Source organism: Spinacia oleracea, chromosome 5 (assembly GCF_020520425.1).
Source record: "Spinacia oleracea cultivar Varoflay chromosome 5, BTI_SOV_V1, whole genome shotgun sequence".
In the NCBI taxonomy this organism is placed as follows: domain Eukaryota; kingdom Viridiplantae; phylum Streptophyta; class Magnoliopsida; order Caryophyllales; family Amaranthaceae; genus Spinacia; species Spinacia oleracea.
This window is the reverse complement of record NC_079491.1, coordinates 20,812,297-20,831,628: the sequence shown is the minus strand read 5'-3', so window position 1 is coordinate 20,831,628 and position 19,332 is coordinate 20,812,297. Positions and strand designations below refer to the sequence as shown.

Genomic DNA, 19,332 nt, shown 5'->3' with positions numbered 1-19,332 from the left:
TTTATACTTGGAATTAACAAAGTAGTATGAGAATATATACAATTAAATTAAGACGGCCTACTTTGCTTCAAATTGGGGTGAAATGTTGCCAAGTTCTCTTTACAAGCACTTTTAGTCGTTTATGGGGAAAAAAGAGTTGTTCATGGTTTGGTGCATTTGTAAAAACTTAGAATGTTACTTTCAGTATCCAAGATAGTACCATATTTTCCAGCTAGAACAAAAGCAGGTATTATTTCAAATGGAACAAAATTGAATTCTCTCCGTAAGATGTTGAGAAACTAATCCACTAATACTCAAAACCATATTTGATGTCAAGGTAATTCAGATATCTGCTTCATATCTGGATTGAATTCAGAATCAGAATCAGGATACTGATTCAACAGGGATAACTGTGTCATACACTCTTTCCCTTGCTTTCTTCCCCTAAAACATGAACCAGAAGCCTAGTTAGCTAACATGTACAGAAACACAAATTAAATAATAAAAATGATGAGAGCTGCAGATATTTACTTCATGATCCCAGTCTGTTCTAACCGTGAGGACGAAAAGCGACACGACTTGCACAATCAGAGCACAGATTATCCCCAGCCACAAACCCTGTGTTGATGTTGATGAAACATAAGGATGAAGATGATATAGTGTAAATAAGCTAGCTATCTTGTAAATAACATGTGATGTTTTGCCTACCTTCCCTCCAACGTGGAATACAAAAGCTAGCAGAACAGCAAAAGGAATTCCAATGATGTAATAAGCTCCAAGATTGATAAATGCCCCAATTTTCTGTTTCCCGCATCCTCTAACAGTTCCTACAAATAGAGTTTAATGAGTATTTAACTAAGTATTAGGAAAATAAAACCATTCCTATAAACATTAGCCCCAAATATTACTGTTCTGTAGAATATTTAATTTACCAGAAAGAACAGATTGAAGTCCATCTAGGAGGTTAACTGCTGCAAGTATAGGCATCATTACAGCTACATAACTGACCACTTCTTCTTCATTGCTATAAGCATATCCCCAAATATTACGGATCAAGATTAGTATGGTTCCTATCAAAATTCCCTCGCTAATCACTAGGAACATAACAACTGATATTGCTGCTCGTGCTGCTTCAGGGCGCCCAGCTCCTAACTCGTTGGAAACTCGAGTACTACCCAAATTCATACACAAAATGCATCAGCATCCACATATATATCTACTTTTACTATTTTTAATTCACTTCAGGAGGTAAATTGGTAACAAGTCTCGCAAATATTAGAAAAACAAAAGAGAAAAGTACCTGACAGCACCACTTAGACCAAAGGGGATCATCCACACAAGTGCAGCTGTGTTGAGACTGCAAATAAAAGAGGACCAGCAATCAGTATACTTCACCATGGTATAATTCCATTTGCTTAATTATCAGCTCATATTGAATGTTTCTTATGCAGTTTGACTTAAACTTACGAGTAAGTGAGGTTTCACAGTACATATATACCTGATAGAAAGCGCGGATGTTTCTAATGTTGGGTTGGGAAGAAGACCAGCTAAGAGAACCATCATTTCAAATGACCACATTTCTAAACTGTAGGAAGAAAAAATGATCAATACCATGATTTCTTTTAATTTTATTATGGTGTGAAAAGCAAGCTACTGGCTCCATGTACTTACCATACCATACAAGCAGAGGGAATACTGAGTCTGACGAATGCAGGTAAATCATGCAGAGCTTCAGTAGAAAAACCTGTCCAAGTTTTTGAGCACGAAGAAGAAAACTTAACATAAAGTGCTAGCAATATTACATTAATCCAATAAGATACACCAGTTGCAAGGGCAGCTCCTCGGTTTCCAAGCCCAGATTTGAAGACCAAAATCCAGCAAACTGGCAAATGCAGTAGTGCAGTGATCCCTGCAGTTATCATCATAGGGAAAACGATGTTCTGGGTTTGTAAGAATCTCTGAAGTGAGTAAAGAAGACCATATGCAAAGAGACCAGGGATCAAGAATTGAGCATAGTGTCCAGCTTGAGCTGCAATTTGATCATCTTGACCAACTGCTAAAAGAAGTGATCTAGAATTTGCCCATATAATAGCAAGGGGAACGCTTGCAGCAACAAGGACGATCATAGCTCTTTGTAAATGTATTCCTAACATATGATATTGCTTCGCTCCGTATGATTGTCCACAGAATGTGTCTAAGGCACTTGACATTCCCATCTATCAAACAAAATAATCATAAGAAACTGATTCAAAAATCTTACATTTAGGACAGTAATTAACTTAATTCAAAATAGCAAATTCGAGTACAAGGCTGGTAAATAACTAAGTATGAGTTAATAAGGTCAATCACCTCAATTGCTTATTACTCTCTTGGTACAGTAATTAACTTAATTACTGTTGGAATTAAAATTTAGCATAGAGATTAACAATAAATGTTAAGGGAAAACGAAAATTATGTAATTTGAGTGTGAAAATGAAGGAAAATGTTTGGTTGACCCTAAGGGTTGGAAACCCCTAAGATACATATAACATAAAATAATATATAAGCATAATTAATTGGAGATAAAAAGTGGTGTATGTCAAGTTTCAATGCATTTGTAACCAATCAAAATTCATTATTGAAAGGGTTACCAACCCTTAGGGTCACTCTATCATTATCCGAAAAGGAAACGTCAAGTCGTCAATTGCATTTTAAGTGTTGTGTTAATTTGGAATGGAAACAGCCTAAGACACCAAGCCAGTCTTTTCGTAAAAGACACATACGATCAGTGACGGAGCCAATTTTTTTTAATAAGGGTGTCGATATTGTAATTACATGCTGAAAAAACGTAAATGTAAATCTATCTATTTTACAGAGTAATTGGAGTTTAAACATAGCAACCGACTACTCCCCTATAAATCTATCTATACTACTCCCTCCGTCTTTTTTGTTCTTTAAGTTTGGTATTTTTCACCCGATTAATTAATGTGTAAGGAGACAAATTACGTTTATTTATAATGTTTTCACTTTTATCAAAATTTTGATATTGGGAATATGAGAAATATTTAATGTCTCAATGGAAAAGTGTGAGAGATTAAATCACTAAATGAATTTAATTGGTTACAATAATTATTGGACCACAAACTTTGATCGAATATTATGGCATTTATGTGATAATATAAAAGGAAATGTAAAGAACATTTTGAAACACTCAACAAGGAAAACGTAAAGAACAAAAAGAGACGGATGGAATAATATTTTAAAACACAATGTTTGCATAAAGTGATGCCACGTATCACCTCTTTTATATTATTTTATTTTTTGTTAAATCATCATTTATATCCATCCTTTTCACTTCTCCTTCTTAATTAGATATTCATTTTATTTCAAAATTACTTTTATTTATTTCACATTCTAAATTTGATTTTATTACACTCCAAATGCTTCATGATGTGGCCTAAACTAAAGAGCGCCACATGGATGTACTATGATAGCCCAGAAAGGAGGCCCAAAGGCCCACCAACAGGCATACCTCGAAATATTACATAGCCAATACCCACATCCAGATCCAAGATGTAATACCTCGTATTTTTATAATATTTATAAGTATATTTTATTATATTTATAAAGTATTTTACGATTTATTAGCATTTAAATAATATGTAAATGTATTTTATTTAATGAAGTTTAATTAATTAGAATATTTATTATTTTAATTTATTACGAAACGAATTTAATTCTTGAGTCGGGAAATTAAATGAGTTGCAAATGATTTTTAAAGGCTTCGGGTTTTAAATGAAAAGTCCAATTCGTTTTATTAAACGAGCCCAATCAAAAGAGTTTAAATTAAACCCTAAACTAGCCCAATCATTTATTTCCTAAGCCCAACTCAAATCTCCTAAGCCTAGCCCATCAAGGGATTAGGGAGCCTATAAATAGGACTCCCCCATCATTAAATGAGCCCCTAAAATTCATAAACCCGCTTTTCTCTCTTTCTTGCCCAACACTCCTCTTTCTCTCTCCCTTTGTTCGTCCGGCTCACTCGGCCCGCAAGCACGAGCCTCGTGCCGTGCGTCGCTGCTGCTCGTGCCTCTCGCGCGGCACAGCTCTCGTCCCCCTCTTGCTCGCTGCTGCTCGTGCATCTCGCACGGCACAACTCCCTCCCCTTGCTTCCTCTGTTGCTGCGTCGAGTGTTGTTGTTGTCGTGTGGTGTGCTGCTGCTTCCCTCGCACACCCACACCCTCGCTCTCGCTCTCGGATCTCTTGCGCGCCCTCGCGCCAGCCCCTATCTCCCAGCCCTCGCGCCCTCGCGCCCTCGCGCCCTCGCGCAAGCCCCTGCGCGCAGCCCTACTCGTCGCCCCTCTCTCCCGCGCGCGCGCGCACACGGACGTGTGTGTGTGTGTGTTGTTCGTGTTCGTAATTCAATTCTTTTTCGCCCAATCACCCTAATTCGTGATTGTTCCGTGCTATAGGCCGGATTGGTATAATTCTCTTCTTCCTTACCTATTGTATTTAAATTCCGTATTTTAAATTATAATATTAATATTGTTTTGAGTAATTAAAATGCTGGGAACCGGTTATGAATGCCGTGGTTTGAGGATTTGCGTGTTGTGATCCATTAGGGTTGTTTTAATTATTAAATGATGACTTTTCAGATTTGTTTATTGAATAAAGCATTGATTTTTATGATAATAAACTAGTGTTATTGGGATTTTCAAGTTAGGGTTTTAACTTAGACCTAATGAGTCAATTGATTAGCATAATTAGGTGATGATTTTAATTAGGATAATCAATTATATTTTCAGTTTTGAATAAAGGTTTAAAGTGTTGATTTTTATTGATTTTAAAGGCGAAAAAAGTATGTTTTTGTACCAGGGATTGATTTTGCAAATTGAGACGATTATATTATTGAAAAACGATTGAATTCTAAAGTTTAAAGGAGGTTTTAGATTTTATAAAGTTTCTGGAAATTTAATGAACATGGAAATAATTTAAGTTTCATTATTTTGATGATAGGAGGTGATTTCTAGTTGAGTGCTCGTTATTGCAAAGTGGCCCCTACGCTTAGGTATTCAAGGTACGTACAAGTCTAGGGCGACCACACCTTTTGTCAATGACATTACATGATTGTTGATGATGTGAATTATGTGGAATCATGTTTATTTTGATGAACGAGCATTATGATTTGTGATGATGGATTTATTGGATTAATTGTTGAACAAGCATGTTGAAATTATTATGAGCATGGGTTTCATTGTCAATCATGTTGTTCAATATTTATGCATGTATGGTTTGTTTCACATGCAGGGGATGAATTATTTATTCGTATGCTATTGTACGGGATGTCTAGCATACTTTGAGCCAATTATTCGTACATCGTTGTACTATTTATTTTACCACATGTGAAGGGTTAGCTCACGTAAGCCACCGCACATGTAGGGTTCAGTTGGGAATATTGTGTATGAAATGAATTAGGATTTGTCGTGCAAGGGCACAACCCTCATGTTAATGTGCATGATGTGGAGTCTCACTTTGGTGAGGAGGAACATGGTAGTAATTGATGAATCTTATTTGTATAGGGTATTTTAGGCGCTTTTAGGTTGCATTTCTAGGCATTCGTCTCATTTTAGTTGCATTTAGAGTCACATTTGCATAAGTTGTCGTTATTGTACTCTATTACGCCCCGTTTGTGTTTTCTTTAATATTTCAGGTGATTTTATGATCATTTGGATGCTTTCGGAGTGTTCATAGTTGATTTGGATGATGAACGGATGGGATGTTGACTTAAGGATCACTACATGTCTCTAGAAATAATCTTGAGTCAACAATGAAGGTAAACGTTATTTTTCTAAGCATCAAATCGGACAAGCGTTCACTCTTTTGATGATATCTCAAGTTCTACATATCGAAATGAGACGATTTTGATTGGGCTAGAAAGTAGACTTAAAGAGCTTTCCAACGATAGGTCACACGTCCCTAGGGGCATTGTAGAACGAGAGTTATGACATAAACAAAGGTGACACGAATGTGAGATGCGCCCACAGCCCACAACGCTGCGCCCTCATCTCACAACGATGCGCCCACATCCCCCTAGCTGCGAGGTACCTGAGCGCGCTGCGCCCACATCACTCCCTCGCTAGCATTGCCAAGCGCCTGACCTGCTCACAGCGATGTGCTGCGCCCACAGCTCACATTTTCTTCTTCGATGCGCCCACAGCCCAAGTGCTGCGCCCACGGCAACATCGCTGCGCCCACATCTCACTCACGCTTCACTAAGCGGTTGCTGGCCTGCTCACAGCGCAAGGCTGCGCCCACAGTGCGCCCAAGTCGACGAATACCACATTGCGTACGTCTCTCTCGCCGTCGGGTTTTTCATCGCCACGCCATCACGCCCTCGACCAATCATTGCCGACTTCTACTTTATTTTCTTATTTTCTTATATTTACTTTTTATTTTAGAAAATAGAAAACTATAAATACTTGAAGGGAATTATTTTTCCCTCATGCTTTTTATTTTCCTTTACGTTTTCAATTCCCTTAGAACTCCTCTTTCACATTCTTTTTCTCTTCTCCTTCGTGAACCCTAGATTTTCTTCAAACTCCATTAATGTAACTCTTTGAGGTATTATCGAATTTTCTCTTTATTTTATTTATTGCTTTTAATTATGTTTTCATTCTTAGATTTGGTTTTCATTGTTTATTTCATGATTGAGTAGTTCGCTTTCTAGGGTTTGGGAATCCATGTTTATATTATGAATCCTTATTATTATTGTTGATGGTTTGATTATTCATTGATATTTCTAGTTGATTAGGTTTATATTGTTAATCTTTGCAATCTGATCAATTGTTTGATTAAATCATGCTAATAGGATTTAGAATCGAAAGATCAAATTTTAGAAGCTTACCTACAACTAGCAATTCTGATTATGTTAGCGACCGTACTGCATATGTTGAATTGAGAGCGTTAAGACCCGACCGTAGGATTAACTCGTGCTCTAGATACTCTGAATACTTGAATTGTTGATGATGTTTTGATTGATTTTGAACTATAAACATGGTGAACCATTGCCCTAGATCTTTTAATTTGTTTTCCTTTTTATTTTAGTTTAAACCTTCAATCCTAAATTTCGTGACATCGTTAGTTTCACCGTACTTTGAAAGCTAGATTTAAATAGCCATCTCTCTGTGGATTCGACCCTACTTACCCTACTACATTGTTAGGAGGATTCGTTAGGATTTTATTTTTGACAGGTGTACGACAACCTATCAAATTTTGGCGCCGTTGCCGGGGAGACGGTTTTATTTTTCTTTTTAGCTTTTATTTTTGGTGAGGCTACATTGTATATATTTTTTTTCGTTTGTGTATAAAATTTCCCTTTTTTTTTTTAATATAAAATGGCTTCTATTTGTTTTCCTCAATTTGAGAATGAAGTGTTTTGGAGATATTATTATAGGCTTGGAGATTTTCTTGGTCCAAATCATATTTTTGAACAATGGGAACTATGTATGGTGATTTATGAGGGATTGAATGAAGATACAAGATTTGTGTTGGATTCCATGAGTAGTTATATATTTGCGGAGAAGACTCCAGAAGAGTGTTGGGATTTGATTGAGCAATTAGTTAGGGATACATATGAGTGGGAGATGACAATGTTTGTTGAACCTATTCTGCAAAATTTCTCTTTTCCTATTCCTCAAACTCACACCCCTCCCCCGTATTATTGTTCTTATTGTCATTGTCATGACCATGATACTTCTCTTTGTCCCTATAACGAGTCATATGTTAGTACTGTCAACCCTTTCCTTCGATTTGATATGCAAAATTTCCAACTCGAACCATCTTATTGTGACATGAAAATCCTTTATAATGATGATGATGATGATGGTGGATTTGTTGAGAATGTTAGTTCATTAGAGGAAGGTTGTCATTTGACTTTTGGTACTGATGAGGAAACGTTGGACATAACGGAGACTTTGGAGGATGAAGAATCGCTAAAGGTTGTAGAATCTTTGGTTGAGAAACCATAGGTTGCGAAACTTTTGGTTGAAGATTTTAGTGACAAGTTAATTCACGAGGGTGGAATTATAGGTAAAAGCATTAATGTTGAGCCTATATCTCCTCCCACCTATGTCCCGTTCTCGCGGAGGCTTGATCTTGTTCCTTCATCCCCCATGTTAAGTCTTTCGAACTTTATCAATAGGTCTCCATTCCAAGATACATTTGACCTTACCGACCTTGATGCTCATTCTAAATCGTTTACATTGCCCGAGGAGCAATTAGAGGGAAGTTGTAAACATTCTTCTTTTTCTTTTGATTTTTCTTCTCTTTCTTCTAACTGTTTTTCTTTTTCTTTTGATTTTTCTGCTTGTTTATCTAATACCCTATTTGAGAGGATTAATGTGGTTTTAATTAAGCCATATGTAGTGCTCAATGACATGTTTGCAGGGGCATTTGATAAATTACTAAAGGCGTTGGATTCTTCTGATTAACAATTTGAGTAGGGTCGAGCGGGACCTTAAAAACCAGCGCTTACCGGGAGGCAACCTGGCTTACTGTTTTAATTCCTTTTTTTATTACTAACCACCTAATGTGTGCTTAAGTGACGAAATATCTCTCTAGGTACAAGCATTGTCAGGTTTCTTGGCTAGTTTCATTTCCACATCATGGCAGTGACGTCAAAAGCCTTTGGTGCTAAGCTCCTTGTTTGTGAGTTGTCTTTCTCCCCTATTCTCATGTTGTTTTTTGCATCCTCTTTGTTCACATTGAGGACAATGTGTTGTTTAGCTTGGGGGAGGATATTTGTCATCATCAGTTTGCGCATGTTAGTTGCACTTTAGTCTAGTTTTATTGTTTAATAGGTGTTGTGCGCTTTGTACCACTCACTAGGGGTGGGAGTTTACGTACAACGAAAAAAATGTATTGCTTTCTTAATATTAATATTTTATTCTAGTTGCATTTCATTTTCATTCGTGCGCCTTTGTGTCCTGCATTCGACTTTCAAACCGTGTTTGGGCTTTATTTGACTCTCTTGAGCTTCTTTTAAACTTAGTTATGATTCTGAAATTCAGTCGGTCATGTTATACATTGATAACTGCTTGGCATTGTGTGAACCAATTGAATGGTATGCGGTAAGATGTTGGTCTCGTGTCAAGAATAGCTAGCCAATTATCTTGTAGGTCACCTTACTATGTGTTTGTGTGATTGATGTGACTTGTTACCGTATGATTTTGGCTTGAGATTCATTAGTAGCTTAGTTGCAACTCACGCATGCCGCGTATGACAGAGGCCATTCTCTTAGGAAGCCTTCAGACGAATTTAGAAACATCAGTTCCTGCCTTTCATACCCATGTTGTAGCCTTGTCCGTTTATTCTTTTAACTCCACAAAATTGAGCCTTATTAGCCCCGTTGGTTACTTGTCCCGAGTCTAGCTTGGGGGAGCTTCGGTGTTCGTAATGGTTTCATTGATGTTGATTGATTGGCACACTAAGCCAATAGTTCGTGGTTAGGCTATGTTTGGATTTGTGGTTCAGAAATGGTGTATATTATTGTTGGCACCCAAGCTTGTAACAGTTAGCATTAGATTTATTTATGTACTTTCGATTTCATTATTTAGTTTCATTTTCATACACGAAAAAATAGAAAAAAAAAAGAAAAAAAAAAGAAAATCAAAGAGAAAATCAAAGAAAAATCAAAAAAATGTATGTCTTTCGTTCTTGTATATAATTTGAAGGCAAGGAAAGGGGATTGAAGAAAGATCATTGACATTATATTATGTTCTTCCCCTTGGTTATAACTTGGTTGATTGTTCGAGTTCATGGTTCGATGGAGTTGGATTTTCGGCATTATCACGCCGACACATATAGTTCACCTTTGCTCCCCAAGTTGGACATTACTCTCACTTTTACCCAAATTATGTCCTATCCTTTCTTTTTACCTAGCCCCATTACAAGCTTATTATAAAGACCTCTTGATCGGCATGTTTATTTTGTGATTGAGCAAAAATTGTTTCTTGCTATTGTCATCTTACCCCATGTTGCATCATATATTTATATTCTACAAGGTATGCGGCGACGACTAGCTTGATTGAGAACAGTTTGTGGCTAAGCTTGGTTGTTTCAATTGTGGATCATGATGTCTCGTGGTTCTATTTGTATCCGAGCTAAATTTCTGTCTCAATAACTTTGTTTAATTGTTTACCCGAGAGTTGAGTAGGTTTGTTCAGGTTCATTGAAAGTCATGTGTGTGTCTCATTTCTCTGTCTTCGATTTAGTGTTGCTTGGGGACAAGCAACAGTCTAGCTTGGGGGAATTTGATGAATCTTATTTGTATAGGGTATTTTAGGCGCTTTTAGGTTGCATTTCTAGGCATTCATCTCATTTTAGTTGCATTTAGAGTCACATTTGCATAAGTTGTCGTTATTGTACTCTATTACGCCCCGTTTGTGTTTTCTTTAATATTTCAGGTGATTTTATGATCATTTGGATGCTTTCGGAGTGTTCATAGTTGATTTGGATGATGAACGGATGAGATGTTGACTTGAGGATCACTACATGTCTCTAGAAATAATCTTGAGTCAACAATGAAGCTAAACGTTATTTTTCTAAGCATCAAATCGGACAAGCGTTCACTCTTTTGATGATTTCTCAAGTTCTACATATCAAAATGAGACGATTTTAATTGGGCTAGAAAGTAGACTTAAAGAGCTTTCCAACGATAGGTCACACGTCCCTAGGGGCATTGTAGAACGAGAGTTATGACATAAACAAAGGTGACACGAATGTGAGATGCGCCCACAGCCCACAACGCTGCGCCCTCATCTCACAACGATGCGCCCACATCCCCCTAGCTGCGAGGTACCTGAGCGCGCTGCGCCCACATCACTCCCTCGCTAGCATTGCCAAGCGCCTGACCTGCTCACAGCGATGTGCTGCGCCCACAGCTCACATTTTCTTCTTCGATGCGCCCACAGCCCAAGTGATGCGCCCACAGCAACATCGCTGCGCCCACATCTCACTCACGCTTCACTAAGCGGTTGCTGGTCTGCTCACAGCGCAAGGCTGCGCCCACAGTGCACCCAAGTCGACGAATACCACATTGCGTACGTCTCTCTCGCCGTCGGGTTTTTCATCGCCACGTCATCACGCCCTCGACCAATCATTGACGACTTCTACTTTATTTTCTTATTTTCTTATATTTACTTTTTATTTTAGAAAATAGAAAACTATAAATACTTGAAGGGAATTATTTTTCCCTCATGCTTTTTATTTTCCTTTACGTTTTCAATTCCCTTAGAACTCCTCTTTCACATTCTTTTTCTCTTCTCCTTCGTGAACCCTAGATTTTCTTCAAACTCCATTAATGTAACTCTTTGAGGTATTATCGAATTTTCTCTTTATTTTATTTATTGCTTTTAATTATGTTTTCATTCTTAGATTTGGTTTTCATTGTTTATTTCATGATTGAGTAGTTCGCTTTCTAGGGTTTGGGAATCCATGTTTATATTATGAATCCTTATTATTATTGTTGATGGTTTGATTATTCATTGATATTTCTAGTTGATTAGGTTTATATTGTTAATCTTTGCAATCTGATCAATTGTTTGATTAAATCATGCTAATAGGATTTAGAATCGAAAGATCAAATTTTAGAAGCTTACCTACAACTAGCAATTCTGATTATGTTAGCGACCGTACTGCATATGTTGAATTGAGAGCGTTAAGACCCGACCGTAGGATTAACTCGTGCTCTAGATACTCTGAATACTTGAATTGTTGATGATGTTTTGATTGATTTTGAACTATAAACATGGTGAACCATTGCCCTAGATCTTTTAATTTGTTTTCCTTTTTATTTTAGTTTAAACCTTCAATCCTAAATTTCGTGACATCGTTAGTTTCACCGTACTTTGAAAGCTAGATTTAAATAGCCATCTCTCTGTGGATTCGACCCTACTTACCCTACTACATTGTTAGGAGGATTCGTTAGGATTTTATTTTTGACAGGTGTACGACAACCTATCAGTAATATCACAAGTGTTTTTCTTCGTTGATCACAAGTTCTAAAGCATTTAAAATAAGATTGTTTTGGTTGTTGTTTATTAATTGTATGTGTGCATGATGGGTGAGTCTTGAGTTCGCCTTTAATAAAATATTAATAAACGTAAACTGCAACCAGAACAAGCTTCAAAACTCTTGGAACGTATATACCTTGAGTATGAACAATGGGGGGAGTCTTGCCGGAAAGCTCGTACTCCTACTAATGATACAAGACGTTGTTTCATTTATATTATGCGCAGGAATTCCGTCGGTATGGCCCGACACTCGGTATGGCCCGATTTTATTATTTATTATTTGGTGTATGGTTGGCTCCCATCACCTTTTCCCTTTGTAGAATATTCTTTTGGCCCGTTCGAAGCTTATTCTAATTAAATTGTGAGTCAAGAGTCGAGTCAAGTGTCGAGTCTTGTATTCATGATAGGTTGTTAATTATTATATGGCTTTCGCATGATGATTAGTACTTAGCGAGTGATGCATGTATTAGTTTCATCTCACTCTATTCTTGTAAGTACTCAGCTTTTGCTGACTACGTGCTTTGTGTGTTCTGGTCATGGGCTTTGCCTTAATGACCCTATGATGATCTACCATTTGCACTTGCATTGATGGGGAGTAGAATAAAATAGCAGGTTGGTTGATCGGAATCATGTGGCTTGGGATGATCGAGAGAGTTGCATGTTTTCGTATTTTGAACTATTTAACTTTACTTTAATTATGTTTGAAATGTTTAAATTATTTATACTTTGGGTTTTGGGCCAGTATGGTTCCAAATTGTAGGAGGCCTCGATATTTATTAATTATGTTTTCAAAAGTTAGTTGACATTAAATTCCGTTGCGTAATTCTGGTAATAGCCTTAACCGTTATCACGGTGGCGGTAATACTTTAGTAATTCCTTTATTTTAAGTTGGAAAATGATTTTATAAAAGCAATGAATTATTAGGGTGTTACACAAGACCCATCACTAGGTCATGAGACCTATTTGCCTGGAAGGATCCTGATCCATTATGCCTAAAAGCCCACGCTCAAGAGGCCCACCAGGTCTAATCAAGTCTCCTACTATCGGACACGTGTCCCAATCTTACAAAGCATCCAATCATGCAAGTAGGAATGAGGGATCAATTTCCAAGAAACCCTAGCACTATAAATAGTGCAGATCCCTAGGTAGAAGGGGCATTCAATTAATTCTCACCTACCTAAACTATTTTAGCTCTGCCTTCTCTCTAAAATTACTTCTCTCCCTAGCCTATACTTACTTAGGCATCGGAGGGAATATTCCTACGGGAATATTCTTGTTTTGCAGGTTGCCAGAAGTTCGTGCCAGCTCATACTTGATACCTCCGAGGAACGCGTGACACGTCATCACCGTAAAAGATCCCACAACACTTCACATTTTATTTTTTCAAAATCTGCGTATCCTACTTTATCTCTGTTATATACGTGAAGAGTTGAGGTTATTTTCGTAAAACCATTTTTGTTGTCCCACTTAGTATAGTCCATTATACCCTTGGTAATTGAAAAACAAATTATTAAAAAAAAAACAGAAATGGGTGGAAGCTACAATTAAGGGAGATCGTCGCTCACTCCCTCTCCCTCTGCTTCTTCTTTCGCTTTCTGTTCTTGCATGGAAGGCTAGTACTACCGTTGCCTTAGCCTTGATCCTAAATCCCCAAATTACGATATAGTTCAATCAATCAATTTTTCGATCTGGAAAATTTTGAAATTATTATTTTGATTTGAGAAAACAAATCCTCTGTTTTTATTTTATTACAAATCAATTTTTAGTTATTGTTTTTTATGTGAGAGAATTTTTTAAAAATCAAATATCGAAAAAAAAATGTTGCTAAGCAAGCAGAAGAATGCGAAGGATAATCGGGTGTTAAAATCTGTTAACGTGGTTGGAAGCGCGGGCCCTTTGAGGTTTATGGTGAATAAGAGGGAGATTGTGGCTTATGTGATTGATATGGCGTTGAAATATTATGCTCGTGAAGGTCGTCTTCTTATTCTTGGCTCGAATCTCAATGATTTCCTTCATTATTGCCCTATTGCCGGATCAGGTGATATTTACCTTTTCTTCCATTTAATTTGATTTGATTATTATGTTTGTTGTTTTTGATCATGATGCATGATGTTGATGATGGATTTGGTTGGTTAATTTTGTATTGAAGTTGAAATTTTGGTGTTTAATGACTAGGTTAGGTGGATTTTGGTGTTTGTGATTAGGTTAGGTGAAATTTTTGTGTATAAGATTAGATTCTTGGTGATACTTGTGACTAGGTTTGATGAATTTCAAGTAATCTTGTAGGAAAATGACCTATTTTTATAGGTGATTAGAATTGAATGAATTGAGGTTAGGGATATGAGAGTTGTTCTTGCACATGTTGAATCACTCATTTGATAACTATTGTGATTGATCAAAATGCGATTGTTCTTTACACCAGCATGAATCATAATGTAGCATTAACTTAGATTGTATAACTATTGTCAAGTGAGCGAAATTAGAAACAAAAAATATTGGTAGAATGAGAAAGATGACTGTAATTTTTTTGTGGGATTTTAGGCCTTTTTGAAATTATATCAAAATCGGGAATAGACTTATCAATTTAAGCTTTTGATTGCTTTTATCAAAGATTCTGAACAGTTGAAGTAAAAATAAGACATATAGCCTATGTTAGAAGTTCACTCGAGGCCTGTGAACTTCTGTGCAAGGATTTTCTCACTCCTAAGAGCATGAACATTGGGGAGGATATATCATCCTCCCTTACACTCTCTCTCCTCCAAAGTAGTATCCTCTTTGATGTAGAAATGGAAGAGAGGATACTACCTTGGTAGAGGATTACAATATATCCTCCATGTGAAGAGGATATATGGTAATTGGGAGAGGATATATTAAGCTACGTGTCATTTAATAATTGGGTAGTTTTAAACAATTTACATGCGGTTATAAATTTATAACGGTAATAAATAAGAAACGGTAACTTATTTGTAAATAAAAAAAACACCAACGATTATATATATTTTTTCTCTATAAAATGAACCTAATTTTAACCATATTTCATACATCGCATCTTTTTCATGATGTACTTGAAGCACACATTGTTAGTTAATTACTGTCATTGTATTGTATTGTAATATTATTAATGTTATTTTAACAAAATTTATTATTGTCAAGGTTACAAATCGATTTATTTTATCAATAGTAATAGAAAAATAATTAATTAGGCTAATTTATTTTTTAAACACTTGAAAGTATCCCTAAATTAATTATTTTAATAAGAAAGATAATATATAGTGGAGTATGTAAAGTAAGAGAGAGGAAACAAGAGAGGATCCTCTTTGATGTGTGGAAAAAAATAGAAATAGGAAAATGAAGAGGAAGGAGATAGTGAGAAATGATGTGGAAGAAAGAGAACATGATGTGTCAAAAGGAGAAAAGGAGAGAGAGTTGAAGAGAGGATATATAAATCCTCTCCAATAATCTTACTCTAATGAATGAGCGGAAGCTACAATTATGGTAACCGAATTATTACATTTAATTACAAAATAAATGCTAAAGATTATTGATTATATAATAGAGATTCTATCATAAATGCTATCAACACTTATTACTCAAGTATGTTGATCGGATTGATGGAAGAAAATGATATGTTGTATGCATGTAAAGGAGAGGGAGAGAAATCTGGCAAAGGTGCAACGAATGAAGTTAAATCATCCAGGCCAAGGTCAACCTGATTGTGTATAATCTCGCACGCAGCATGTGCATATAAGACTAGTATTACATAAACGATGTATCCTACTTTATATTACATAAATGATGTAACCGTTTTTTACATTAAGATACTCGTGCATCACACGGGGTAAAAACTAGTTTAAATTTAGCATATTAAGGCTCAGTTCTGATCGACTTATTTTGACTTATTTCAGACAAAATAAGTTATAAGTTCAGTTAAGTTCAGATAAGTTCAGTTAATTTCAGATAAGTTCAGTCAAAATAAATCGAAAAGAATGGAGCATAAGATTTTTAACCAAATTTTTTATTTAATCACCCTTAAAAAAAAGAAATATTTATCTCATATTATGTGTAAGTATTTAAATATCACCCCTAAAAAAAAAGTATTTAAATATCAAATTATTGTAATTCTTTTTACTTAACTCAATTTTTATCACGATTATTTCTCAAATTACTTTTTTTTCGACGGAAAATTCTCAAATTACATATAGGCTCCACTTGTTTCGGCGGAAAATATTTTCAAACGAAAATGATTTACTATGGAAACAATTTTCAAGGGAAAGTAATTTCCTTTGTTTGTTTCGTTACAAGAAAAAATTATAAAGAAAAAGAACATAGAAGTGGAAATGAGAGGAGAAAAAAAGAACTGTAAGGGATTGGAGTGGAAAATGTGGCATTCCTTCATTTCAAGAGGAAAGTTAGTTTTCCTCTAAAGAAATTTGTTTTTCATCTTTAGAAAAATTGTTTTCCACCCTTAAATAAACAAAGGAAATGGAAAAATTATTTTCCAGAGATGTGTTTTCCTTCAAAACAAACAGAGCCATAATTACCGAGATATCGCCCAAAATAGTGATTAGCTAGTTATTTTTTAAACCACTCAAATTATGCAATAAGACAACTAACAAGTGAGTACAAAAAATGGCTAGAGACCCGTCTAATAAATGATCTACAGTTGTTAGTATTGTGGATCCTCTCGTTTTTCTTCTTCCATTTTCAATGTTACGTGACACCTAAATAAATTAGTAAAAGAATGAAATCTCAAATAAAATAACACACATGTCTCCATCTATCATGCATATCTATTTGTTGATGCGAATGGGCCGTATAAATTAAAAATAAGGTCGGAGGATTCGAATTTGACACTTATTATCATACACATATTCTCAATTTTAACCAATTACTAGGCTTAGATCTCATGTTTGATCTATTATACATATTTGATTGTCAATTGGGATATTTTGTTTACTAAAAAATATTCTCACATACTTTTTCTTTTCTTCCGGGTACAAGTTAAAAAACAATGAATTTCTTTTTATTTATTTATTACGAAGTATTATTTATTATATTTTTTTTAAGGGAAAAAAGCAATGAATCGTTAAAGATGTCAGTTGTACCAATTTTTGTTGATTCAGTGGTGATTGAGGCTGAACTTAGTAGGGATAATTCATGTTCAATCCCTGCAACAACAATTGGGAGAAGACTGGAACCTATTCACCTAAAACTCATCCCGAATCCGAATTAACCCTAAAGTTGAACCGGGTGCTTAGAAGAAAAAAAATGTCAGTTGTGAAATATTATTAAGTGGTTCTAAAACTCCATGTTATTCGCGGTCTTGGGCAACAATAAAGATGACGTAGGAATGATGAACTACCCATAAAGAAGATAAGCCAAAAAAATACGATACATTCTGGAAAAATTAAACGAAGAATAAATGTGGTAATAAGGAAAACTTACCAACAAGCTGAAACCAGTGACAGTAGCAAAAGAAGTAGCCATGGAAGCACCAGCAAGTGGTAACTCACCAAGATGACCAACAAACATAACAGATATCAACTGCAAACTAAACAGCAATATGTTTACACATATCAATGGTCCTGCTAACCATACTTGTTTCTTCACCTCTTCAATCGCACCTTTTTTCCACTTCTCATTTTCATCTCTTTGATTGATAAGTGGTGTTTCCATTTTTTTTTTTATTTTTGTTGGTCTCTCTCTCACTCCCTTTTCTTTCTCCTTCTTTGTAGTAGCTTTGACAATTCTACACTACTCCGTAGTCCGTAATATATATAGTCATATTTGTCATGGGATGAGTATAGTATATAACTTTGTATATGTTGGAGTATATGTTAAACAAAAAAAAGGAGATACAATAGACGTGTTCCATTTTGAAACTTCAAATCAAACCCATCAATCCTTATTTAATTTCGATTTAAACATCTACTACCTACTGTCCAAATTTTATCCCGCAATACTCGCACTGTTTTGACTTTTTATACTATTCAAATAATTCACTTTGACCTTAATTTATTTCTGTTATATGAAAACAAATGTTATTATATAATATATTGTTGACTTTATCTTAATATACATTTTTAAAATATTAACATTTGATAAGTTTGTATTTTATGTAGTTCAAGATATTGGTGGGCAAAGTTGTGCATTTGGCAAGCGTGTCTAATCAAAACGGCGCGACTATTCCAGGACGGAGGGAGTAAATCAGAACTATTACATGTTAGCAACGGGTTCATGAAAATTAGAAGCAGAAAAATCCCGGTTTCGGTTACACTGTCATTTTATAGATTTAACTAAATTGTTGCAAATTCATTTAAAAAATAAACTAAGATATGATTTGAGTTTTGATTGTTTTATGCTTTGGGCTTATTGTTATACTATAGTTAATTTTTTTAAAAATGAGGTTAAATTGTTTTATTATTACCTCCGTTTCATAATGATATTTACAGTTATTATTTGCAAAAATATTAAAACAAATGCGGAATAAGGTGAGTTTAATAAAATAAAGTAAAGTAGTGTAAAATGGTGAGTGGTTGTAAGAAATTGAGAAATTGAGTGAAAAGTTATAAGTGTTACTCCCTCCATTTCCTTTTGTTCTTCCTGTTTTTCGAAATGACGTTCCTTTTTGTTCTTCCTGTTTGGAATCTATACTATTTTTGGACATGATTTTTTTATTCAAAATAACCTTATTTATCTTTCTAATTACCAAAAAATCTAAGAATCTATACATATTCTACCACAAGGCTCCGTTGGGTAAAACATTTTTAGCGTAAAATGATTTTCAAGAAAAACACAATTCCAAAAGTAGTTTTCTGTTGTTTGGTTTCATGTAAGAAAAATGATGAAACGAAAGGAAAATGAAAGGGAAAGTAAGCAGGCAGTGAGAGAAGCGTACAAGAGAGATAAGGAAAAGGAAGGAAAACAATTTTCCCTTCATTCTGAAGAGAAAATGGTTTTCCATCATTGTGAGAACAATTTTAATTCTAGGAAAAATAGTTTTACACTCATTTTCAAACCAAACAATATAAAATTGATAATGGAGGAAAACTGTTTTCTAGGAAAATGTTTTACGTCCTACCAAACGTAGCCTAAATTTCTCCACCATCCCTTATTTAGTTCATTCACATTCACCATTCACCATTCACCCACCCACCCCCTTTTCTGATTTTTATTACTTTAATAAAAATATCTTCTCTTTCCTTCATTTATTTATTACTTTCTCTTAGACCCAATCATTACTCTTACACCCAATCATACCAAGATTTCAATTTTTCTTAATCCCCTCCCGGATTCCAAAAAG

At 35.3% G+C, this 19,332-nt stretch overlaps 1 protein-coding gene across 1 annotated transcript; it reads right to left on the bottom strand.

Moving 5' to 3' along the window:
* Positions 1 to 93: 93 nt before the first annotated feature.
* Positions 94 to 17,807, bottom strand: LOC110797172 (protein DETOXIFICATION 16). Its single transcript, XM_022002270.2, has 8 exons — positions 17,475 to 17,807; positions 1,651 to 2,195; positions 1,478 to 1,564; positions 1,280 to 1,336; positions 912 to 1,150; positions 688 to 806; positions 511 to 597; positions 94 to 423 (listed from the first exon to the last, which is right to left on the bottom strand). The coding sequence occupies exons 1-8, from the start codon at positions 17,703 to 17,705 to the stop codon at positions 364 to 366; spliced, it is 1,425 nt and encodes a 474-aa protein (XP_021857962.1). The 5' UTR covers positions 17,706 to 17,807; the 3' UTR covers positions 94 to 363.
* Positions 17,808 to 19,332: the final 1,525 nt, after the last annotated feature.